This window comes from Miscanthus floridulus, chromosome 3 (assembly GCF_019320115.1).
Source record: "Miscanthus floridulus cultivar M001 chromosome 3, ASM1932011v1, whole genome shotgun sequence".
Taxonomy (NCBI): domain Eukaryota; kingdom Viridiplantae; phylum Streptophyta; class Magnoliopsida; order Poales; family Poaceae; genus Miscanthus; species Miscanthus floridulus.
In genome coordinates this window covers 33361643-33386566 of record NC_089582.1, presented here as the reverse complement: position 1 = coordinate 33386566, position 24924 = coordinate 33361643, and the positions used below count along the sequence as shown (strand labels likewise).

Below are 24924 nucleotides of genomic sequence, written 5' to 3'. Positions count from 1 at the left end.
AGAACCCCTAGTCCCTTCTTCCTCTCTTTCATCTCTCCATATTTGAAGGGGGGAGGGGACTCCTTGGTGACATAGACTACCATATTATAGGAGGGCTTGAACCCCTGCTGCCCTGTTAAGTCTGCTTCTAGCTTCATCGGCTCCCTGATACATTTTATTAAGAAGTCAGAGCTAGAGCTCCATCTAATGAGACCTTTAGTCAATTAATCTAGTTGGGTTCCATTCTTTTTGTTTTTTTTTTGTCAAAATAAACAATGCTTTACCATATTTTTGAGTTTGTAACATGCATGTCAAATGCATAACCATCAGACCAAGAGTTAGCACCCCCCATTAGTAGTCCTCACTGGAGGACTTGCGCGTGGGCATCGTCCCTTGGCATTTGAAAAAAATTAAGCGCTTTCCACATGTATTTCACTCTAGATCTGTAAAGTTTCAAAGCTGGTCAAAGTCCATGCCAAGTGAATTGATCGAAGTCAAAGGGGTAGAGGTTGCACAAAGGCCCCGTTCGCTGGTCTGAACTTTGGCTGAAACTGGCTAAAAAACACTGTTCCGGCTGAATTGTTGTGAGAGAAAAACACTGTTTCGGCTGAAAAAACAAACTGAACAAGCCAAATTTAAAACAAGCGAACGGGGCCTTAGTTTTGTTTTTGAAGCCATGTGGAATCAGTTGATCCTAATGCCGAACCTAGCCATGGCATTTGGTTTGCGTCATGTGATCGAGTCGTCCGTCATGAAATTAGTTGTTCCATGTATAGCGCGCTCCCACGGGCCAACAGAAAAGATGTTATCAGACAAGAACCATTCCCATGCCACGTGAATTGGATCTTCAAACCAAACACTTTAGTGTTTCTCGTCCAGCTTATCTCTTATACTCTTTCGAGAGGTACTTAAGATCTTCTAAATCTTGTCCCACGAAAGACTTAAGTGAGCCAAGTTAGCATCTTTTTTATTGTAGCATTTGGATTTTCTATTTAAAATTTCTTTTGTATATACTATTATACTTCTGTTTATTACTTAATCCATTTCAAATTATTAGATATTTGGCTTTTCTAAATGCATTTATTTTATTATATATCTAGACATGGTGTTTATCTAAATATAGCAAAACAATGTATCTGAAAAAAATCAAAACGTCTTATAATTTGGAACAGAGGGACAGTAGTTATCCTCCATGTCCGTACTATATTTATATTTGACAAGAATTTTATACTACCTCCGTTTTTGTTTACATGTCACCAAAATTTACTGTAGCAATTTTGACCATACGTTTTTTTCTATAAAAGATTTTTAGATACATCAAGTTTTCACATATATGATTCTTTATTGAACATACTTCATTAGTGTTATATACATTGAAGTATCTAAGATTTTTTTAGAAGAAAAAACAGATGGTCAAATTTGCTACGATAAAAAATTGCTGACAAGTAAACACAAACGGAGGGAAGTATATAACTATAAATTAATTTTTTAACTTAAAGCTATTGTTATCTTGTTTTCTCTTCTTCTTTTTAGGCATCATCTTGTTTTTGTGGTTGTGTCATTTCTAGCGGAGTCAAATCAAGCCCGTGTTTAGTTGGTTGAAAAGTTAGAATTTGGCTACTGTAGCACTTTCGTTTTTATTTGGCAATTAGTGTTCAATCATGGACTAATTAAGCTTAAAACGTTCGTCTCGCGATTTCCAACCAAACTATGCAATTAATTTTGTTTCGTCTACATTTAATACTCCATACACGTATCGTAATATCCGATGTGATGCGTACTGTAGTATTTTTTTTGGAATTTTTTTTTTTACTAAACACGGGCCAAGACGAAACTTCAACGTTCACATCCGAGCAGTCAAAAGTCAAAACTTCGCAAACCCAAACGAATCCCAATTTCCCAATCCCGTTACTCACTCCACAGGCCAACAAGGCAACGACCCTCGCCACGCCACGCGGAAACATCCGTCACCGTCCTCGCCGACCGCGCTGGGGCGCCCCCCACCCACCCGGAGGCCTAGCTCCCCCACGAATCTCGATTCCCCAAACAACATTGCCACCGCCGCCCCGCTTTCCCTCACCTCGCCCCCTCCGCCACGCCGCGAGCCGCCTCCCTCCCCCTAGGGTTCCTCTCCCCGGAGCCGGGTGGGCGCGGCAAGGGAGAGGGAGGGGATGGAGGGGTGGGCGTCCGCGGCGGCCTACACGGCCGCCGCGCTGGCGTCCGCGGCGGCGGCGACGGTGGTGGCGCTGCGCCTCGTGCACCGGCACCTCCTCCACTACGCCGAGCCCACGCACCAGCGCTTCATCGTCCGCATCATCCTCATGGTCCCGGTACGCCCTCCCCCCCGGGCCCTCCGATACCCCGCTTCTGTATACTACTATAGACGAATCGTAGCTGTTTACGTTAGCTCTCTTAGCTCTTCCCTGTGATTTGTGGGCGAACTGTGACTTGTCCATTTCCAACTGAAATCTTCTGCAGCTGTAGCTATAACGGTTTGCTCATTGATGCTTCCACGCAGCAATAATGGCTTACCATGTGTAGCAACCATTTATGTTCATATATGTGTATACTTGTGTTGCGTATGCATTAGACTGGCCACAGTGTGTGCATCGATGCCCAAAACTAAAAGCAGAAACTCAGCATCGGTGGAGACAAGCTGCAATGGGCAGGCATCGTGTAGGACCCACTAAACAGCTGTCTTAGTATTGATAATTGTTTCTTAAATAAAACAAAGGGTCCCTGTTTCTGAAGTTTGATAGTGGTATATCTGTTTCGGGGAATCATTTTTATGTTTTGTTTTGGATGGAGCATGGCAGCACCTTTCTGAATTTTGTTACTTGCCACTGCAACAATAACCCTAGTTACTTTTACCGTGATAGCCTGTTTGGTTTGAGCCCAGGCATGAATCCCAGGCGTCCAATTTTGGAGGTCTGGGGCTGAGATTGCTGCTTGGGCTGCGAGTTGCCTGGAAGGCCCCCAACTAAACACATTTGTGAACAGATAGGTGGTGTACTCAAAGCTGAAAATGATGCTTGGGACTATTGAACCTTACAGCTCTGTGGGAGTTTAAGCAATGTGCTGAGTGGAATGGCTTATATTTTCTTTCTGCTCCCTAGCTCAGAAATTCTTTACCTCATCTCATAAAATTAACTTTGTTGTAGTGGAACCATCGGAACGTGAAGAAGACATATTATCTCATAAACATGATATTTCCAGTTCTGATTCCTGCATGATCTGCTGCCCACATGCTGTTAGGATCAGCTAGTTATATCACAGAGTTTTGGTTACACTATTTGTGCCATGTCCTTGTTCTCTTTGGTTTGGCATAAGCATAATGCATATGAATCATGGTGTCTACCCTCTGTGCATGGAACGTGAACATTTGTCCTAGATAGTTGGTTTCAAGTGTCAGCATGGAATCATATGACTGGATTGTGTTGAATCATTTAATTTTTTTCATCTTACACATGTATTCTGTATCCAGCTTATGTCTTTTCTAACTATCTATAAGTACATCAAATTTTAGGTATATGCAGTGATGTCATTTCTTTCCCTTGTCTTACCACATCAAGCAATCTACTTCAATTCTATTCGAGAAATGTAAGTCAACTACTTGTAACTCAAAAACCTATTTTATTTTATCCTGTGTCACCTAATTCACGCTCATATCACTTGGAACATATATGCTTTCATTCACGATGGATAATGATGCCCTCGTATTGAGAACTAATACATGAAATAAAACTGCTCTTGTAACCCTCCTTTTTTAGCACTCATCTGGTATAAGTCCTGTGACTTGATATGGTCCATCACCTTGACCATTGACAAATTGCAGTCCTGAGTGAAACAGTGCTGTTAATGTGAGAAGGGCATGAATTTGCAACTTTTGTTTATGTCACAGTATTGCTAGCTTTGGTGGCACTTGGTATGCATGCACAAGTTTTGAATGCCCTCGCACTAGAATCATTAAGTAGTCAACTTGAGTACTTGACCATTAATGATGCACTACCTGAACCAAAGCAAGAATTTTAGTTTCAAAAGAATGTTAACTTTATGTTCGCAAAAAAAAGAATGTTAACTTTAAGTCTTCAGTAATATACTAGTAACAGTATTAGCAATATCCCCACTGATGCTTCTGAAGGATTGGGGCAGGCTTCTTCTAGCACTGCATTACAGAAAAGCCTCCTGGTTTTTGATGCAAAACCATGGGGGAGTTCCCCACTGTGCCAGTTCCTGCGGATTAATGAAGTGAAGCATAGTTTTTAAGTCGTCGCCTAGGCGTCGCCTAGTCGTCGCCTAGTCGTCCAGGCGCTGAAAAAAGTCTGGGCGTCCTCGACGCCACGACCAAAACCAGCAAAATGAGGGAGCAGGGGAGGGAGGAGACATAGGAAGAACTGGAGGAGGACCAGGCAAGGCTAACCACTAATCTCTGCTCCCATCCCCATCAGCTCTGCTCCCATCCCCGCCAGCTCTGCTCCCCAGCAGATCTGGGAGGGGCTCTTGAAGGGCAACAGCAGGGGATCTCGCACAGGGAACTAGAAGGAGGGCGGCGGCAGCAGTGAGGAAGGGGAGGGGAGATCTAGAAGGGGGCGACAGCAGCAGTGAGGAAGGGGAGAGGAGATCTGGAAGGAGGCGGCTCCAGTAGTGGATACTGAGAAGGTGTTCGAGAGGGAGAAGAAGCACTTGGAGAGGAGCAGTGGCAGCCCTAGATAGTTCAGGATAGTTGGGGAGGGCTTTTATGGGCTGTATGCTGGACTGGGCCTTTTATGTTCCTTGTCCTTCTTCTTTTACTTTTTCATTTTTCTTTTTTATCCCTTCTCCATTCTCCTGTCTTGAACATATGGCGTCGCCTTGCCTCGCCTTATGATCGCCTAGGCGTCGCCTAGGCGATTGGAAGGGGGTGGCTCGCCACGTCTCGCCTTAGTGCCTTAATAACTATGAAGTGAAGTTCAATTGTGTGAATACTTACCCAATTAGGGATCAAGGAACAGAGAAAATTGTCATGGAGGCTGTTTTTTTCCTAACTATGCATGCCTATCGAAATCATGATATTAATTTCATGAGCAATGCCATACACTTGCAAGTTACAACGATGTTTCCTTTGACATCTTCGTAGTCCACGAATACATTTATCCAATCAGATTGTTGAGATGTGATCAAATTAGTATTTTATTTTAATAAATCATCAGTGCTGAACTTACTACTTCTAGAAAACTCAGCTATATACGCGTTATCACTTCTAGAAACCTTTATTGCAGTCCACCATCTAACAACTATGTGATCCAGCCATGTATGTTTCGTGATCTTTTGTGAAGAATTGTCCATCAAATGAAAACTAATGGTAAACTGTTCTTGTACTGATAATATGTGGGGTAACATAGGTGACAGTATTATTGTAACCGTTGCTTTTCTTTTCCAGTGTTTATGGGGAGAATTTTCCTGCAGTCTGAATTAGATAGCCTGCTATTTTCCCTCCAGTCTGAGGTAGATAGCCTGTTAGCAAGTCACTGTGTTTTTGCAAAAATCATTTTGGGCTTTAGACTGTACCACCAAAGGACCCCTATTAATTGCTTATTTGCATCAGTGTTAGAGATTTGGCCACTGGAAGGACAATACGTGCCTAGAAAAAGACATTTATGCTTCCTTTGGCCATTGTGATCTTACAATTACAAAAATGCCTCACAAGTCTCATCTTGTATTTATGATCTCTTTGGCAGCACTCATATATCAGCAGAAGAGGTCGTTCTTTTTAGATATTATTTACACTTAAGCTCAATTGACTTTGTGTAACCTGCTCTGAGTTGAATTGGGTAAAACTAACTGGAGCATGTTGCCCCATGATTAATGCACTGAACTGTTGAGCTAACAATAACTACTCCCTCCATCCAAACTATAAGACGTTTTGACTTCTCTGGATACATAGCTTTTGGTATGCACTTAGATATACACTATGTCTAGATACAAAGTAAGTAACCTATCTTGAAAAGCCTAAACATCTTATAATTTGGAATGAAGGGAGTACTTGCTAATTCTTTTGTGGCTCCAATAAATGTGAAGTTACCTAGATCAAAATCTCAGACTGTTGCTATTTTTTTACTGAAGTGGATAATTTCGATTTATATTTTGTTTGAAAACATATGCTCCAGATACAGTGATGTATCTTAAATTGGAACCTTTTATTTGGTGCTCATATAATGTGCTGACAGCCATTTTTTAGTGCCCATTTGCATAGGAACTGTAGACTCTTTATTGACTAGTGAGCAGTATTGCTAGTGAGGACTGAAGTCTACCTATTTCAAGAAAAAAAGGTTGATTTTTTTTTCTTTCTTTGAAGACTCAGCCTTGAACGTCTTTGCAAAAATGACCTCAACTATGTTGCAAAGAAAAAAGTGCCCCAGGGCATGGCCATCTGTACTAATGGCACCTGACTTTGGAGTCATGAGGTACATTCATACTAGCACTTTGCAGAACAGCATTGGTCATAGTAATACAATCACAAACAAGCTTAACGCCCCAATCTGATTCTTTTTTTTTCCAAAATGAGGAGGAGGAAGAACAAAATTTAAGTCCTCTTGAAAAGCTTTGCTGGCATGATAATTCACTGTTTTGTGTTATTGTTATTGTATTTATTTATTTTGTTAAGAGATAATTGATTAGGTGCACTAAATATTCTTCCTCCTGCTGTGGTTCATGCAGGATAGTCTAGTTCAAATGTTATGCATCCTGTTGATTTTTTTCATTGTTTCTGCAGTTCCCTGACAAATTTGTGCTAATATAAGAGGCGCTATATCTAGAATCATGTTTAAACTTGATTCAATTGTGTTTCAGCTATGATGCTTGGGTCATCTACAATTTCCTTTCACTTTGCTTGGCATGGGTTGGAGGTCCTGGTACTGTTGTGGTAAGTTTGAATGGGCAATCTTTGAAACCCTCATGGTTCCTGATGACTTGCTGTTTACCAGCTATTCCTCTAGATGGGTGCGTATTTATCTTTTGTTTGATTAAATGATCAATACAACATTTTTTTACTGTCCACATGCTTTAAAAACCTTATCTCATGGACTATGACTTTTGTGTTCCTGACAGGCGTTTTATACGGAGATGTAAACAAGGCTGTCTGCAGTTTGTGATCCTAAAACCAATCTTGGTTGTTATCACCTTCATACTTTACGCAAAAGGAAAATACGAAGATGGAAACTTCAGTGTCAACCAGTCCTATCTATACATAACTATCATCTATACAATCTCATACTCTATGGCATTGTTTGCTCTTGCACTATTCTATGCGGCATGCAGAGATCTACTTCAGCCTTATAACCCTGTCCCGAAGTTCATCATAATCAAATCAGTTGTGTTTCTAACGTATTGGCAGGTAAAGTCTATTGTAAGGGTTCATTTCTTTCTCTGAATTACTTGTGAGCCACTACTAGTCTAGTAGCCTGTTCAGATTTCTTACATGGAATGGCAGTTTTGCAAGCAAAATGACCCCATCCAGTATTTGTTGTTACTTAGTGAAATAAATAATCCTTTTGTAACAGTCTGGAAGCTTTTCTCACAGGGTGTGCTGGTTTTCCTTGCTGCAAAATCTGGATTCATAAAAAATGCTGAGAAAGCTGCCTATCTCCAGAACTTTGTGCTATGTGTTGAGATGCTCGTAGCAGCCATTGGGCACCGATTTGCCTTCTCCTACAAGGAATATGCTGGCTCCAATGCCCACCCTTTTGGTGGTTTTAGGGGAAGCCTTCTTCACGCGATGAAATTCAATGACTTCTATCATGACACTGTGCACCAGGTAAATTAACAATCATTCTCTTCACAGCTCATCCTGGTCTCAGATGTGAAGCATATGCATGATCTCCCTGTATCCCAATTTCCAGAGTGCAGTTTCAACTTTTGTATCAGCTAACTGTTTTCTCCCGCATTGCAGTTTGCACCTACATATCATGAGTATGTGCTCTACAGTAATGAGGGGGAGGATGAACCAACAAAATACAGCCCCAGCACTATCGTGCCAACCGGAGAGCACCTAGTAGAGCTGGCGGAAGTCACTGTTGTGAGCTCGAAGGCTCCAGGGATGTCAAGTTTATTGCTGAATGAGGCTGATCAGGCAGAAACAATGCCCTCCCAAGTCATGGAAGCCAACACCGCTGCTTCCGTGGAACCATACGACCTCTCAAGCTTCCTCAACGTAGAGTTATCTGATTACCCTGATCAGGTCCCTGCGATTCCTAATGTAAGAGAACAATGACATGTTGCGGTGTATATTCATGGTGTAAAATGAGCGGTACCGCTGTTGAGCTGACCATAGATTACGGTGTACATAGAAATGTCTCGTGTCGGTTTTGTTTCATTGTTCATGCATTTGAGTGGCAATGCCTCACGAGCGCTCGTGCTCCTCGCTTCCTCAGTTTGGTTTCTCTATCACCTTTGCTCGTTCTCCTCATAACTTCGCTCCTTCTCTTCCGACACTTGTACCCGGTGAAGAAGAAACGTCTCCAATTGTAAAGCTGCGACCCCAAGTGTCTTTGTTTATCGGGTATGCAGTATCCGTCAGGTATCTGTTATCCGACCGATACCCGACGGGTACGGGGATGGGCAAGAATCTATACCCGAGACAGTTAACGGGGATGGGGACGGGATGAATTCTCCGTAGCGGGGAAGATAACGTTCCGGCGATACCCGATACCCGATGGGTATATCCCCGTTGGCATGCTCATGTTTTCTCCGTGTGGGTTAAAGATGAGCCAAGCTGACAGATGAATTTGAGGCGTAAGCGGAAAAATGCGGTGCAAGTAACATGTAGATTTAAATGAATTGCTTTTGTCGATGAGACGGGTCACATAGGGTATATGTTGGGCTGGACGTGGTTTCTGTACTGATGATATTACGAAAAGTTCACGTGCAAGCAACGTGTTGTGGATTAAATGAATCTGTAAGATTGCACAGAGATATCGGTTTACAGGAGATATGTCCTCATGAGTTCAAATGGTTAATCGTATGACGATTAAATTTCCCTGCTGCTGCAATGGTATACTTCATCTACGAAGGCCCTAAATCATATTCTAATCAACATTACAAAATGACTGGTTTATGACACTTCCTAAATAAAAGGTATACGGTACCTTAAAATATGCACCCAAAAATTATACCTAACTGATTACTATTAGGGACACGGGCTGGGACACGCAACCCGGATGTCTAGACGGACGCTCGCGCATACACATGCTGCTGCGCGTGCCCGCGCCACATGGATGTCGTCTGCACTGCTAGACCACGCGCGGGAACCGCTTGCGCCCCCTCTGCTTCCCACTCGCATGCACATGGGACCGTCTGTGCCCGCTCAGCGGCACCCCAACAGCTGCGGCAAGTGTGTCTCATTGCAACATGTGCAATACCAGATCTACTTTTGTAACATACATCCGTAACAGCTAAAACACTTACAACATACGTCTGAAACACTTAAACACCTAAAAAACGCTTGAAAGTCATTTCAAAACATATGCAACATCCAGATAAAATACTTGCAACATGCGCGTGAAAACACCTGAAACATTTGGAATACACTTGCAACATACATATAAATGCAACATCCATATCTATTTTTAAAACATCCAGATGAGAAACATACACTTGCAACATTCGTATATAGCCATTGCAACACATGCAATATCCAGATAAAACGCTTAAAACATACATCTGAAATACCTGAGCACGGCATCACTGGCGCCACGACCTGCCGTGGCAGGAAGCTAGGGTCGGTGGTGGCGCGGCTCCCTGTCATGGTGTCTTCGGCCGACGGCGACCTTCTCCTGGTGTCGCTAGGGTGGGGTGCGTCCGAGGACGCTGCGTGGCACAGCGCAGGATGGGGGCGCGCGGGCAGCGGGGGATGGCCGTGGCGGCGAGGCGGAGTGGGGCAGCGCTGCGCAGGATGGGGCGTGGCAGGGGATGGCCACGGCGGCGAGGAGGAGTGGGACGGACGGACGGCCTCACGGCGCGCTGAAGCCACGATGGCGCGCGAGATGAAGTGGGGAGATTTTTTTGAGAGAGACAGGGGAGACGTAGGTGAGGGTGAGTAGACAGGCCTGTTCGGCAGGTAGCTAGCAGGCCCGGGAAGGTGGCATCCGACGGACGCCCACACCACAGCGTTTCTGTTACTATTAGTCGGATTGTCTGGGCAGTTAAGGTGATTGGGGACACGACCCTCTCGCCTCCTTTTGAGCGTTTTAGCTTGCATATCGTGAGATAGCATTTGGGGAGACAAATTGCTGTCTTTATTTAAGCTTGAATATTGTAATAACAAACTGTGAGCTAAAACAAAATGGCCTTAGTTATAGTAACTCAAACAGTTTACAACTGGCATCCGTTCAGGGTTTTGTGGCGCGCAGCTATTTTTTTTTTCCTACAGACAATACTGTACAGTGTAACCACAGCATTGTTACAGACAAATACTACCCGACTCGAGTGCGGTTGTTGGATTCGGCAAAAAAAAAAGGAGACGACGTCAACTACATTTGGAATCAGACACAGCAGGTGCGCAGTGCGCTGGCGTCTGATTAACACAATTGTACAATCAAATTCACCCAATGTCAATGGTACTAGTAACTAGTAGAGTAGTAGTTCACGATCTTCTGAAACAGGCCAACCTGACCGCATCGGCCATCTCTTCAGAAGGAATCACCCCGGCAGCTTTCATCTGATACATGACTCTGGTGGCCTCTCTGTACCGTCCGCCGCGAGCATACGCCATGGCAAGGGCGCTCCAGCACGCGGTGTCAGGCTTGCCACCGATTGCCTCGAACGCCCTGGCGGCATCTGCCAGCTGCCCTTGCTTGGCGTACATGTGTACCAGCCCAGAGCCAACGAACTGGTTCGTGTCCACACCACGCTTGATGGTGTCGGCGTGCACCTGCTGCCCGCAGCACCCTTGGTTCTGTGACTCCGCGAACACGGCGAGGATGCTCGACAGGGAGAAGCTGCTCCTTGGAACGCAGGAGGACGCCATGTCCCTGAAGACGTCGATGGCCTCGTTCAGCTGGCCGTCTCGGTGGCAGCTTGTGATCAGGCTCGTCCAGGCCGCCTCAGGGATTGGTTCCTGACAATGGTGCTGCATCATCGTCACGAGAACTCGCCGCGCGCTTCTGTGAATACCACCACTCTCGCAGTACAGCTGCACTAGCGAGCTACCAATGTCACCGCGGACCCTGCCTTTCTTGATGACGAGAGCGTGTACCTGCTCGCCGAGACGTAGTTCGCCCACACGAGTACACGACCGCAGCACGGCCACGATGACATGGGAACAGCAATCGCCATCCAGGACCAGCGTTCTGTGGCACATGTGGGCGAACAGACGCATTGCTTTACGATGGAAGCAACCATCCGAGTAGGCGGACATCATGGTCGCCCACGCCATGCCGTTCCTCGTGGGCATTCGGTCGAACACCCGGCGTGCAGCTTCGATATCCCCACACGCGGCGTATGAGAGCAGCACCCGGTTGGCGACCGGCGACGGGAGTCCGTCGGCGGCGCACCGCGCGGTTATGTGCGCGTGCACGGAGGCCACCTCCGCCGCGTCGGCGCACTCCCTGAGGAGGGATATGTAGATGTCCTCGTCGGGCGGGATGCCCAGCGCGTCCATCAGGCGGAGCACGTCGCCGGCGGCCGACGAGGACGGATGCGAGTGAGTAGCTTCCGGCGGTGGTTTCTTGGGGCAATCCTTGCCGCTGGTGGTGTCAGTGGCGGTGTTGGTGGGGACGGGGAGCTTCGGACGCGAGAGGAGAGGTGGCGGCGGTGGTTTGGCCGGTTTGCTTAGGGCCGGCAACCCAGATTTACTGGTGGACATGGCCGGGGTGGTGGCGTTCGCGGAGAGATGCCGGCCGCGACGAGAGAGGCGAGGAGTCGCGGTGGTGGCGCAGAACGGTTTCGCGACGGAGCAGCGCGCCATGTGCGAGGTTGGCTGAACCTGAACCTGAAGCACTGGAGCGAAGGTTCGGGTTGTTCGAGGGAGGAGTGAATATTTTGATTAGAATAGAATTAGAAAAAAAATTGGCGTGAATATTTTTAGTTCGGCCTGCTGATTTCTGGGCTGGATATTACTTTGGGCCCAATATAGAAAAACATGCCCAAGCCAGCCCAAAGTTTAAACTGTTTTTTTCCTCCGTCTTTTCCATTTTCTTGATTCAATCCCAAACCCAAAGGGCAAAGTTGCATCCAAGCAAGGGGATGGTACTTACCCTAAAAAAAAAAGCAAGGGGATGCTACTGAAATCTTCTTAACCAAATCATAGCCTACCTCATATCCATATTCCGACCCACCTTGCATCCAAAAATACCGCAGTAGTGTAGGAATTCGAAGGGTGTTTGTGTTTCTATAACATACCAATCCACCAAGCATCAAATGACGACTCAACTGATAACTAAACACAGCAATACACACATCGTGTTTGGTTACCAAAGAAATTTGTAGAGTGGCAAAACAATCATTGACCAAACCATTTCTAGTTTATGTGCATTGTAACTAGAAATCACATTTCAATTTCAACTCACTGTGGCATGTGCACATGTCCCTCCTCATCGCCACCTGAACACCTGTGGAGTAGGAGTCAATGGTGGTGTGGGGATCAGACACCTGCCTAACTATTGACAAGATGACATGTAGAATCAGTGAAAGAGGCAGCATCAACTGCAATCCAGATTCTCTGACTTCGTTCAGAAAAGTCACCAAGCTGGGGGGGGGGGGGGGGGGGGGGGGGGTGGAGGTGACGGAGCAAAGGAATAAAACTTAGTTCTTGATTTTCCAACACCAATAATGAATAATGTTTTATTTTACTTAGTATGTAACATAGAATTTTAATGATAAGATTGATGTTTCCTCAAGAACATTATTGAGTCTATGAAAGTGGAATAATGCAATCCCATTATTGATCAAAATGGGTGGTCCTATTATCTAAAAGGAAGAAGGTGGTCTTGGTAGACTTGACTTTAAAGGTTCAAATGATGCTACTTTTTAATGAAGAACTTGCATACATTTTTCAACCATGAAAATTTGCCATGGGTAAAACAAATCTCAGGCCCTGTTCGTCTGGTTGGAAAAACGGTTGATGCTGATGCTGATTTGTTGTGAGAGAAAAATATTGTTATTTCGTTGAAACGGTACGGCTGATAAGTTCAAGCGAACAGGGCCTCAGTCTCTTACAATTTTTCTAAATAGTTGTTTCTTTCTTAAGAGATGATATGAACTGTGTTTTGTAAATAGTTCTAGTTTTTAGTAGAGAATACAAATAAAAGGAAGGTTATAGAGAAATCCATCAGGCTTTCAAGTGGCCTTGGAAATGCTATTGCCATCTTAAACACAAGGTTTTATTTTCGCTTTTTGTTGAAGGATAGACTAAATATGATAAGAGTAAAATGATGAATATACAAAGTTAAAACTGTGTTCTATGCACCAATGCTTTTGAGGAAATTGTTCAACGACAATTCTTATACAGTGGCTTGGGTTTGCCCAAAATTGCTATGCTAATTTGAACTTACAAGTTCACCACAATATATAGCCTATTCAAGCCATTGAATCTGGGCAGAAGTTATATATATTCCCTTCAACATGGAATATTATAATGATCAAACTTTTGTTGCCACAAATATAAGAGAATATTTCTGATCCTCGTGCAAAAATATGAGGCACACATGTATTCTAATATTCAAACTTCATAATTCTTGCACCAACATTTACTCCCTCCATCCTGAAATAACTGTCGTTTTGGGTTTCCGTGCCGTAAGTTTGACTGGATTTGTAGAAAATATGTGCAATATTTATATCTCTAAATAAATTTATTATGAAAATAGATTTAACAATATATCTAATGATATTAATTATGTACCATAAATATTAATTTTTTATATAAAATTAGTGAAAGTTATTTCTCGGAAAGCGAGAATGACAGTTATTTAGGGACGGGGGAGTAGTTTATCAGCATGAAAAAATGTACCACAAAAAAGTTGCATTGAATTTGTATTTAGAAATGCTTTTTAATAATCAAGCTTTTATTGCAATTAATGATATATAATATAAGAAATTAATGATCAAATTGTGCTCTTAAAGATTGCACAAGTCAAATCGTATTTATATTTTGGGATTGAGGGAGCAGTCAAAGTGCGGTCTTAAAACAGTACCAAGTCAAATCATGGCTTATATTTTGGGATTGAGGGAGCCGTCAAAGGTTGTAAAATAGTACCTTGTCAAATCATGGCTTATATTTTGGGATTTGGGGGGGAAGGGGGTAATGAATGATGAAGTATAAAAATTGGCTGACGTAACATGCAAACTGAAGCTTACAAGTTATATATCCATATGACACATCACTGAAAATCCTGCAATTTTGTTCGTACTTGGTTTCAGATTCATAAGACCCAAGGCGTGTCAGTCAGCTGCGGCTGCCCAGTTTTTGGATTGTTGAATGTGGTCGTGGTGTGCCAACTGATGAGACTTTGTGTTAGTAGCTTATTGCCTGCTGGTCATCTCTTGACTAGGTCAGTGAATCTGTGCGTCAGAGTATGCTTGCTGCCTGCTGGTATCAAAAGTCAGATATGGCAAGCCTGCCTGCGAGGGTCACTAGTTGCCTCTGAATTCTGGTCAGTCCTCAGACTATTAACACTTAACAACGGGCCTTGAGAGCTCTATATAAAGCTTCCTCCATCGCCTCATGTTTCATCAGTTCATCACAACAAGCTCAATTCACCTGCTTACAACACATTCTCATATTAGAACCACCATTTGCTTGCAAAGCTAGCTCCAATGGCGTCCCAAATCGAGAGCCACCGCTCCGGCGCAGAGGTCGTCAGCGGAGACGACACCATGTGCAGGAAGAAGTCCGTGGAGCTGCTGGAGGAGCTCGGCCTCCCCAAGGGCCTCCTTCCAATGGAGGACCTCCAGGAGTTCGGGTACAACCGTGCCACAGGGTTCATGTGGCTGGTGCAGCGGAAGAAGAAGGTGGAGCACACGTTCAAGAAGATCAAGCAGACCGTGTCATACGCGCCCGAGGTGACGGCCTTCGCCGAGAAGGGGAAGCTGCGGAAGATCACCGGCGTCAAGACCAAGGAGCTGATGCTGTGGCTAAGTGTGGTCGAGGTGTATGTTCCAGAGGCGTCGCCGGAGAACGTCACCTTTAAGACCGGCACTGGCCTCTCCGACAGCTTCAACGCCGCTGCTTTCGCACTCGGGGAGTAACCTGACCAATGTGGGTTGAAATAGTGCCAAGTGCATGATCGTATCATATAGTATGTCTTTCTTTCGTGTTAGCAACTACCGTTCGTGAAGAACAGGAGTATGTTTGTGCAATTTCCTTTATTATTTTTTGAGTTTGTACCTTGTAATGTTTTGGCAAAATGAATTTCTCTTTAGAAGAAAGCTTTAATAGCTATCTTTTATGTTTGTATAAGTGCACATGCACCAGTGGCATTCTTGCTCTGTTTTTATGGCATTGTGATTTCATTGGATTTATTTTCATAATTTAATGTGCAAGTTGTCAGACTCGGTCGCTTCCCATGTACTAGTCTATGCTAGGAGTCTACATAACTTATATACCGGGAGTGTTCGGCCGGTATGGATTATTCACTGTTCATGCTGGAAAACACTGTTCATGCTGGAATGTTGTGAGAGAAAAACACTGCTCCCGCTGGAAAAAAAAGCCGAACAAGCCGGGAAACCAGCCAGCCGAACAAGCTCAACCCACTAAAGATCATTAACTTTGATTTCTCTGCAACCACGTTAAGCCACGTCACCTCTAAAATTAAGACAGTCCGATCTTAAGCACAATTTTGATCATGTCCGTAGTTTGTCATGGACATCTGATGTACGCTATTCTCCACTAACTTGCTTTTATTACTTCATGCAAGTGGTTTCAGTAGTCATCATGGACACAAACGGGCGAAGGTTCATTTGGCTTCTCTAACTCTTCCACTAAACACCAATGTAAATACCTCTGAAGGCTAATACTATATATATTCTCCCCCATGGATCTGAAGTAAAGGTACCTCAACTCTCAACCTTCTCGCAGCAACAGAAGGCAACCTCTCGATTCTCATGACACGCTCCATGTTGGCTGGTGTAACCAAGGTCTCTGAGGAGACCCTTCATTCCCACGCGCATTCCCATATTCTTCATACTACTCATGTGGTAGCCTCCAGTTGTTTTGTGGTGTTGATAATTGACCTCATATAATCAGCCATGCAGAGACCTTTGATTGCTGTTCTGTTGCCCGTGCTTGGAGCTTGGGGTCAGCATGCAGAATTGCAGGGATCACAGCTGCATAGGGCTCTTGGTTGGCAGTCTGCAGTCACTAGCTTACTGTTTGCTCTATTTCATTTTGATTTGTTGACCCTTAGGCTCCTAATTAACCCTGCTGTATCCACATTTTGTTTACATAAGCAACGTCCAGTATGTATCTATATTGATACATTTGGCAGTTATGGATTATGAGGATCTTTGATTGCAATGCTACAACAATGGTATGGGTCCTTCAGATTATTTTCTTATGTCCTTCTCTAAGTTAACCAAAAGTAATATCTGCAATGCATTTAATTCCTGCATAAGTGCATATATATCCTGTTCTCTTACACACACACATCGACGCTTCTAGCAGGACAAAAAAAGGAGGGTGTTCAGTGAAGAGGTGACAATTATTTTTCAAGATTTGGTTCAGATTATCCCATGGCTATGTTAGGCCTTAATTAATCAACAAATGCTTCAGTTTAGCTTCGCTCATTCGGTGTTAACTAAAGTTGTTCCTCTAAATTTCCGTAGCAACGCGCGGAGAATTCACCTATCGTATATATTAGTACAAGTCAATGCCTGAAATAATGCCAGAGTGCACACCCGTCAGTACTAAGTTGATAGCTTCCAAGTAATTAAGTAGCTATATCTATTGATTTGTAATGAAGAACTTGCATACGTTTTTCAACAATGATTTTTTTTTTGCCAGGGGTAAAAAAATCTAGAACAACTATTATAACAACGGAAATTTTGTAAGGCACTACTAAAAAAAGATCCCAACACTTTCGTTCATAGAAATACAATCATTTTGCCAGAAATAAGAGCATCACTGTTATGAAAGCAACAACTCAATTGTTCCATTCTCCTTTCCATCGCTCTCTTTTAATACAATCTTATGAAAGTTCCAGTCTCTTGCAATTTTTCTAAATAGTTGTGTTCTTTCTTAAGATGATAGGAACTGTATTCTCTAAATAGTTCTAGTCTCTAGTAGAGAATACAAATTAGAGGAAGGTTATAGAGATATCCATCAAGCTTTCAAGTGGCTTTGGAAATGCTACTGCCAGTGGCGCAGCGTGGAGAGAAAACAAGCAGGGGCTAACTTTTTTCAATGACAATCATAATTGGTAGCAGCAATATGATGGAGTGCTACTAGGCTCTTCTATCTTTTTTTTGTTTCTTCTCTGCAGGCTGCAGTTTAGGCTTTCTATTTTTCATGTGCTTCACAGTTTTACAGAACAATTTTTCACAAAGCAATATAATGAGAATAGCACTATATGCAGTAGTAAAACATGCAAGCAAAGGGGGGCTCCGCCAGTGGCTACTGCCATCTTAAGAACAAGGTTTTCTTTTGGCTTTTTGTTATGCAAAGTTAAAACTGTGTTATATGCACCAATGCTTTTGAGGAAATTGTTCAACGACAATTCTTATACACTGGTTTTGCCCAAAATTGCTAGGCTAATTTGATCTTACAAGTTCACGACAATATATACAGCCTTTCAAGCCATTGAATCTGGACAGAAGTTATATATGCCCTTCAACATGGGATATTATTATAATCAAACTTTTGTTGCCACAAATATAAGAGAATATACTTCTGATCCTCGTGTAAAAATATAAGGCGCACATGTATTCTAATATTCAAACTTCATAATTCTTTCACCAACATTTAGTTTATCAGCATAAAAAATTGTACCACAAAAATAGTGGCATTGGATTTGTATTTAGAAATGTTTTTTAATAATCAAGATTTTATTGCCACTAATGCTATATAATACAAGAAATTAACGATCAAATTGTGCATTCAAAGATTGCACAAATCAAATCGTATTTTATATTTTGGGATTGGGATGGAGAGAGCAGTCAAAGTGTGGCCTTAAAACAGCACCAAGTCAAATCATGGCTTATATTTTTGGATTTGGGAGGAAGGGGGCAATGAATGATGCAGTATAAAAATTGGCTGACGTAATTAACATGCCAACTGAAGCTTGCAAGTTATATATCCATATGACACATCACTGAAAATCCAGCAATTTTGTTCGTACTTGGTTTCAGATTCATAAATAAGATCCAAGGCGTGTCGGTCAGCTGCGGCTGCCCAGTTTTTGGATTGTTGAATGTGGCCGTGGTGTGCTAACTGTTTTGGTACTACCGTGATGTGCTAACTGATGAGACTTTGTGTTTCTAGCTGGTTGCCTGGTCATCTCTTGACTAGGTCAGTGAATCTGTGCGTCAGAATATGCTTGCTGGTCACAAAAGTCAGATATGGCTAGCCTGCCTGCGAGGGTCACGAGTTGCCTCTGAATTCTGGTCAGTCCTCAGACTATTAACACTTAACAACGGGCCTTGAGAGCTCTATATAAAGCTTCCTCCATCGCCTCATGTTTCATCAGTTCATCACAGCAAGCTCAATTCACCTGCTTACAACACATTCTCATATTAGAACCACCATTTGCTTGCAAAGCTAGCTCCAATGGCGTCCCAAATCGAGAGCCACCGCTCCGGCGCAGAGGTCGTCAGCGGAGACGACGCCATGTGCAGGAAGAAGTCCGTGGAGCTGCTGGAGGAGCTCGGCCTCCCCAAGGGCCTCCTTCCAATGGAGGACCTCCAGGAATTCGGGTACAACCGTGCCACAGGGTTCATGTGGCTGGTGCAGCGGAAGAAGAAGGTGGAGCACACGTTCAAGAAGATCAAGCAGACCGTGTCGCCCGAGGTGACGGCCTTCGCCGAGAAGGGGAAGCTGCGGAAGATCACCGGCGTCAAGACCAAGGAGCTGATGCTGTGGCTAAGTGTGGTGGAGGTGTATGTTCCGGAGGCGTCGCCGGAGAACGTCACCTTTAAGACCGGCACCGGCCTCTCCGACAGCTTCAACGCCACTGCTTTCGCACTAGGGGAGTAACCTAACCAATGTGGGGAGAAATAATGCCATGTGCATGATCGTATCATATAGTATGTCTTTAATTTCTTTCGTGTTAGCAACTATTGTTCGTGAAGAACAGGAAGTATGTTTGTGCAATTTCCTTTTTTTTTTTGAGTTTGTACCTTGTAGTGTTTTGGCAAAACGAATTTCACTTTATGAGAAAGCTGTAACTATCTTTTTTGTTTATATATGTGCATCTGCACCAGTTTCATTCTTGGTCTGTTTTTGTGGCAGTGTGATTTCATTGAATCTATTTTAATTTCATATTGTGCAAGTTGTTTGACTCAGTCGCTTCGTATATGTACTAGTCTATGCCACCATTCTAGCTATATAGGAAAGAAAAACTCGAGTTGAGGACATATAGGAAAGATTTTCAGTTTCGATATCAAATAGGAAATGAGCATTATTTTTAGGGCTAAATAGAAAATTTTCTCGTGAAATAATGCCAGAGTGCGCACCCGGCCGACAGCGGCAGCGGCGGTACTTAATTTAGATAGCTTCCAAGTAATTAAGTAGCTATATCCAATTTGTAATTCTTGGGTGAAGCCATTCATCCCATTGCCCACAGGGCTGGGCTAGTAATTTCTCCTTTCGCTGGTCCCACCTGGCATAGACAGACATCAACCTAGCTGTACTGTCCTACATGGCCTACGAAGTAGAGTATGGGCCTGTTTGGCATAGCTCACGACGGCTTCTGTTTGTTTTTTGCCAAACACTCATTTCCAAAATAATTTCATAAATGAAGTTGTTTTTCTCCTATTCTCATAAAGACATGAGTTGGAATGAAATTAAAAAAAGTAGCTTATCCTAACTCTCTCACTCATTTCTCTCCCTCATCCATGCATGAAGCTGTTTTGCCAAACAGTTTTTCCAAAACAGCTTAGATTTATCTAGAAAGTTGCTCATGAATCTGTTTTCCAAAAAGCAACTTTACTGGTGAAGCTGAGCCATGTTAAACAGGGCCTATATCTCAACTCGACTGATTGATATTATTTCTTCCTTTAAAAATAGTTCTCTCTGCGCAAAGCAGTGAGTGGGAAGCGGCTAGGTTTATCGCCAGGTCTTTCCTTTTTTTTTTTGTAAAAGTGTAATTATTCTATTCCTTTTTCGGCAAGTATACTAATTAGCGTTTATTTTTTGGTGGGATGTGGGCAGGACCAGATACCGACCACACATTTGCACATCTATACGTTCACAAAAGAAAGCAATGAAAGGCCCAGACGTATGCATTTAGGTACTACATATATATGTTCACAAAAAGGCAATGTTTTCAGAAAAAAGAACACATCTCAGAAAAGAATACATTTATATCTGCAGTTTTTCAAAAAGCACAATACTACACATCTAGTCCCACACATTTGCACATCTTCTCTATACTGGCCCACATTTTGCTTCTCTGTACATGGCCTGCATTCTTGCATGTTAAAAAAAGATAACATGTGTCAAAAAATTCTTGCTGGTAGGAGATAGAAAAAGATGCTTATGTTCCTGGAGCTTCTATTGGTGATGAGCAGGTTGCTGCTAGTAATGCTGTAGTGGATTCAATTTTTCTAGGCAATTTAAGTGTCATTCAGTAGACAACAGTGTCTTCCTAATTAGGCAATTTTTGTATTCTGAAAAAGCAAGTATAGTCTCTGTGTTCATTTGCAACCCACAGCCCCACCCCCAACTCCCAACCCCCGGTTTATTTGCAAAAATACATATCAAACAGAGGCAGGGTGATGATATCAATAACTAGTTTTTGTACAGAAAAGGATCATCATAACAGTAGAAAAAAGGAAAAAAGAATGATCTGTGAACAACAATATGTCACCTGCATTAGTTAGCACCCCCACTCCCAATCTGCACTTCCCAACTCGAGAAAATAGAATCTCAGGCTTCCCCTAGTCACCTGCGCACGGTTAAAGTCACTTAGAGCACAGAGTAACGCTTGACAGTAAAAAGAGTAGATATTGTAGGCACATTTTTTTTTGTATTGGACACAAATAAAATTGCCACCAGATTACTATTAACTTGCCTGACTAATGATATTAAATTTACATGTACATTTTTCGGTGGTACTGTATTGCTCGTCTATACTTTCATCTAGCTTGATGCACACTCCACCTTTGCTGCCTTCTCTGTCTACAGTAACAGCATGGCAGCAGTATGGCAATAAGTAGTAGCCGATCTCATCCCGATACTGCCCAACTGTAGCTAGTAGTGGCTATAGTAGTAGCAGGTGCACTAGATGTGGTTACAACTTGTTTAGCAATGGAAAGCAGTTTAATTTGCTGCACCAGCACTCGTGCTGTATTCTGTGCTCAAGTTCATCTCTACCTCCAATTGTGAGCTGTGAGATGGTGATTGTAACGTGATAAATAATTACGCTGAGGCACGAGTACTTACACCATGCCCAAAAGAATGTCTAATCGCTAATTATTCAGCTCTAAATGCTGATTATTGACATCTCCATAAAACCTAACACCAGCTGCATTTTCTTAGGCAATTTAAGTTTCATTCGCTAGGCAACAATGTCTTCCTAAATAGGCAATTTATGTATTCTGAAAAAGCAAGTATAGTGTGCTGCACCATATCTAGTAGACTCGTAGATAAGAAAATGACCAATCACTGGTAGTCACCTTTTACATACACCATATCTAGTAGACTCGTAGATAAGAAAATGACTTGCTACTACTAAATCACAGATGCAACAGAATGGTCCATGCCAACATACCAAGCTAGCTTGCAAAAATACAAGATACTGCAACTTCTGCACATTGGCCGGTATCTCATTGGCAATGTCACGGTCGATGATGGGGAAGAATGGTGGCCAGTTCTCCTCCATCGGCACGCTAACTGCACCAAGCAAAATTGGAGGAAATGCCAATGATCAGACATCAGTATTCAGTCTAAACAAAGTGACAACTCAAACACCACTGACAGTCTGAATAGGTAGCAAAATAGGTCCAGGGATTTGCCAGTGCTAACGCTACGGTGGCATCTAGAAAAAATAAATTATAAAACTAAAATAAGTGTAAAGATCTTTTGGCAAAGAAACTAAAGATTAGAAAGATAAACACTTTTGGAGATTGCAATTGACCTCATAATTGCATCAATCATTAGTTGATCAACACTTTTCGAGTATAAAAGCATGTTTGCACATGGATCAGTCACAAAAATATCAGAATCCAGTGCTCTGTGGTACTCTTCTTACATCCTTGTCCTCTAGTGAAACTAATCCAAGACTTAGCCTTGCATCAACAATTTCTAATGCTCTCTTATTGGGCATTGCCTTTCTGGATGGAGGTAGAGCAACCACGACATTGTTCTCTTGATTTTGCTTTGCCTAGCCTAGCCACCGGAATGCAGCTTTACTTGTGTCCGCTTGCTATGTCTAAAACAAACGTGCCCCATTACAGTTAAGTGCGAAAGGGAAATAACCCAAACCATACAGGTTGAATTCAGTCCTCTCACCTCCATGGTGAGTGAAAGCATCTAGGCCCTTTGTTGGGTTTCGGTGATTAATGACAATACAAGATTACTATGACTAACGTGTGTTTTGCAGAGGCAATTAAGTTAGGTCATGGTAATGGAGATCAATTGGGCAATCGAAGTGGTCATGCTCCTACGATGGAAATCGCTTCAATTTTCAAAGGATGGACGACAAGGTTAAGGATGACTAGTTCTAAGTGTCGATTGGAGTTGGAGAGACACTTAGAGTAGTTTAGGACATTGTTTTTCCTTTGGCCGTAGTATTAAGGGGGGTATGGACGAGTAGCTTGACCTAGATGAGTCTAGTGAGTTAGGTGTGGTGCACACTTGTTAAAACTAGCACTAGGTAGCTCCACAACAGCCCTATGATCCTTTGGAGCAAACTTCATTCACATATGATTGAGAGTTGGAAGTGAATGGAAGGTCAAATGCTGACTGGACGCTGGCTTCGGTGCGACCGGACGCTGGCCGCAGGGTCCGGTCAGTTCATTTGACCAAGGAGATTGCGTTTGGTGCGACTAGACGCTGAGTGGTCAAGTGACCGGACATTGAGAGGCAGCGTCCGATCGACTCCAGTAAGGTTCCAGAAGAGTGAATCTGTGACTGGACACGTCCGGTCAATACTGACCGGACCCTGAGGATCCAGCGTTCGGTCGAGTACAGTAAGCATCCAGTGAGGGTTTAATGCGACCGGACGCGTCCGGTCAGTGGTGATCGGACCCTGCCAGTGTCTGGTCAACACTTAAACACTGGTGTGCGGGTTGAACTGACCGGAGCGTCCGGTCAACATGACCGGAGCGTCCGATCACCCCGTAGAGGCACATAACGGTTCGTTTTTTAGGCTGCCTTATAAATAGAAGCTCCACTCATGTGTGGAGTTACTTTTGCTCATTCCAACAGCTGAGAAACACGTTTGTGAGTGCCAAGAAGAGCAAGGTCCTAGTGAGGTGATTGAGATTCGAGAATCCAAGAGAGTAGCCTCATTAGTGAATCAAGAGTAGCAAAGTGTGCATCCACCGTTCTCATTAGGCTTCGCTTGATCAAGTGAGAGTTCGTGCTTGTTACTCTTGGTGATCGCCATCACCTAGACGGCTTGGTGGTGATTGGGAGCTTGGTGATCACCCGGCAGAGCTTGTGGGTGACCCAACTCAAGTTGTGAGCGGTTTTGGGTGATTCGCCACGACGGAGTGTCGAAGAATCAACCCGTAGAGAGCACTTGATCCTTGCGTGGATCAAGGAGGAGCTACACCCTTGCGCGGGTGCTCCAACGAGGACTAGTGGGGAGTGGCGACTCTCCGATACCTCGGCAAAACATCGCTGCGTTCCTCTCTCCCTATTTACTTTGAGCATTTACTTTGAGCATTTACTTTAAGCAATTCAATACTTGTTTTTACGTTCATAGAATTGCCATGCTAGAGTAAGTTTGGAACATAGGTTGCAAGTCCTTTGTGCGTTAGATTGATAGAAACACTTTTCTAGGCACAAGGGATTAATTGGGCTAACCATAGGATTTAATTATTGCAAGAAAATTTAGAATTAGCCTAATTCACCCCCCTCTTGGGCATCTTGATCCTTTCAATTGGTATCAGAGCCTCGTGCTCACATTTTTAAGCTTAATCGCTTAGAGCAAGATGTCTCACAGGGATGGACCTCCTCCTATCTTTGAGGGAGATGACTTTCCTTATTGGAAAATTCGCATGGAGGCGTACTTAGAAGCTCTAGACGTTGGTATACTTAGAGCCGCCTCACAAGGCTTCCCAAAACCTCGGGATGCTACTAACTTACAAGGCGATGAGATTAATTATGAAAAGTGGAATGCAAAGGCTCGAAACACCATCTTTAGAGGCCTTTGCAAAGATGTGTTCAACCGCGTAAGGAACCACAAAGACGCCCATGCACTATGGTCGGACGTTTGTGCGCTCCATGAGGGAACCAAGAGTGAGCGTGAGGAACGCTATCATCTTGTGATTAAAAAGCTAAATTCATTTGAGATGCTTCCCAAAGAATGTGCTAATGAGCTGTATTTACGTTTGAATGTTCTTGTAGAGAAAGTCAATGGGCTTGGACTTACTCAAATGTCACCATCCAACGTTGTGAGAAAGATCTTGAGTGTCCTCCCCATTGACAAATATGGGCATATTATGACCGTGCTACACCAAGGTGATCTTTCCACCGCTACACCAACACAAATCTTGGGAAAGATCAATGCTCATGAGATGTACATGCACATCACGCCACAAGATGGCTCATCCTCTACCAAGAAGAAAGAGAAGGACTTAGCATTCAAAGCT

The 24924-nt window shown here is 43.4% G+C and overlaps 4 protein-coding genes across 5 annotated transcripts; 3 read left to right on the top strand and 1 right to left on the bottom strand.

The window, feature by feature from the left end:
• Positions 1–2007: 2007 nt before the first annotated feature.
• Positions 2008–8440, top strand: LOC136541550 (uncharacterized). Of its 2 annotated transcripts, XM_066533479.1 has the most exons (6): positions 2008–2309; positions 3506–3579; positions 6808–6957; positions 7066–7351; positions 7538–7771; positions 7907–8440. In XM_066533479.1, the coding sequence occupies exons 1-6, from the start codon at positions 2151–2153 to the stop codon at positions 8225–8227; spliced, it is 1224 nt and encodes a 407-aa protein (XP_066389576.1). In that variant the 5' UTR covers positions 2008–2150; the 3' UTR covers positions 8228–8440. The 2 variants fall into 2 exon arrangements, with proteins under 2 accessions (XP_066389576.1, XP_066389577.1); XM_066533480.1 differs by lacking the exons at positions 2008–2309; positions 3506–3579 and adding an exon at positions 6382–6422 and having other exon boundaries at positions 7907–8438.
• Positions 8441–10317: 1877 nt separating this feature from the next.
• Positions 10318–11962, bottom strand: LOC136545403 (pentatricopeptide repeat-containing protein At1g31790-like). The gene has a single exon (XM_066537423.1). It carries the CDS (start codon positions 11918–11920, stop codon positions 10598–10600), a length of 1323 nt encoding a protein of 440 aa, XP_066393520.1. The 5' UTR covers positions 11921–11962; the 3' UTR covers positions 10318–10597.
• A 2804-nt stretch (positions 11963–14766) lies between these two features.
• LOC136545402 (uncharacterized) lies at positions 14767–15345 on the top strand. Its single transcript, XM_066537422.1, has one exon. The coding sequence runs from the start codon at positions 14767–14769 to the stop codon at positions 15196–15198; it is 432 nt and encodes a 143-aa protein (XP_066393519.1). The 3' UTR covers positions 15199–15345.
• A 3316-nt stretch (positions 15346–18661) lies between these two features.
• Positions 18662–19370, top strand: LOC136545401 (uncharacterized). The gene has a single exon (XM_066537421.1). It carries the CDS (start codon positions 18713–18715, stop codon positions 19136–19138), a length of 426 nt encoding a protein of 141 aa, XP_066393518.1. The 5' UTR covers positions 18662–18712; the 3' UTR covers positions 19139–19370.
• The last annotated feature ends 5554 nt before the right edge of the window (positions 19371–24924 follow it).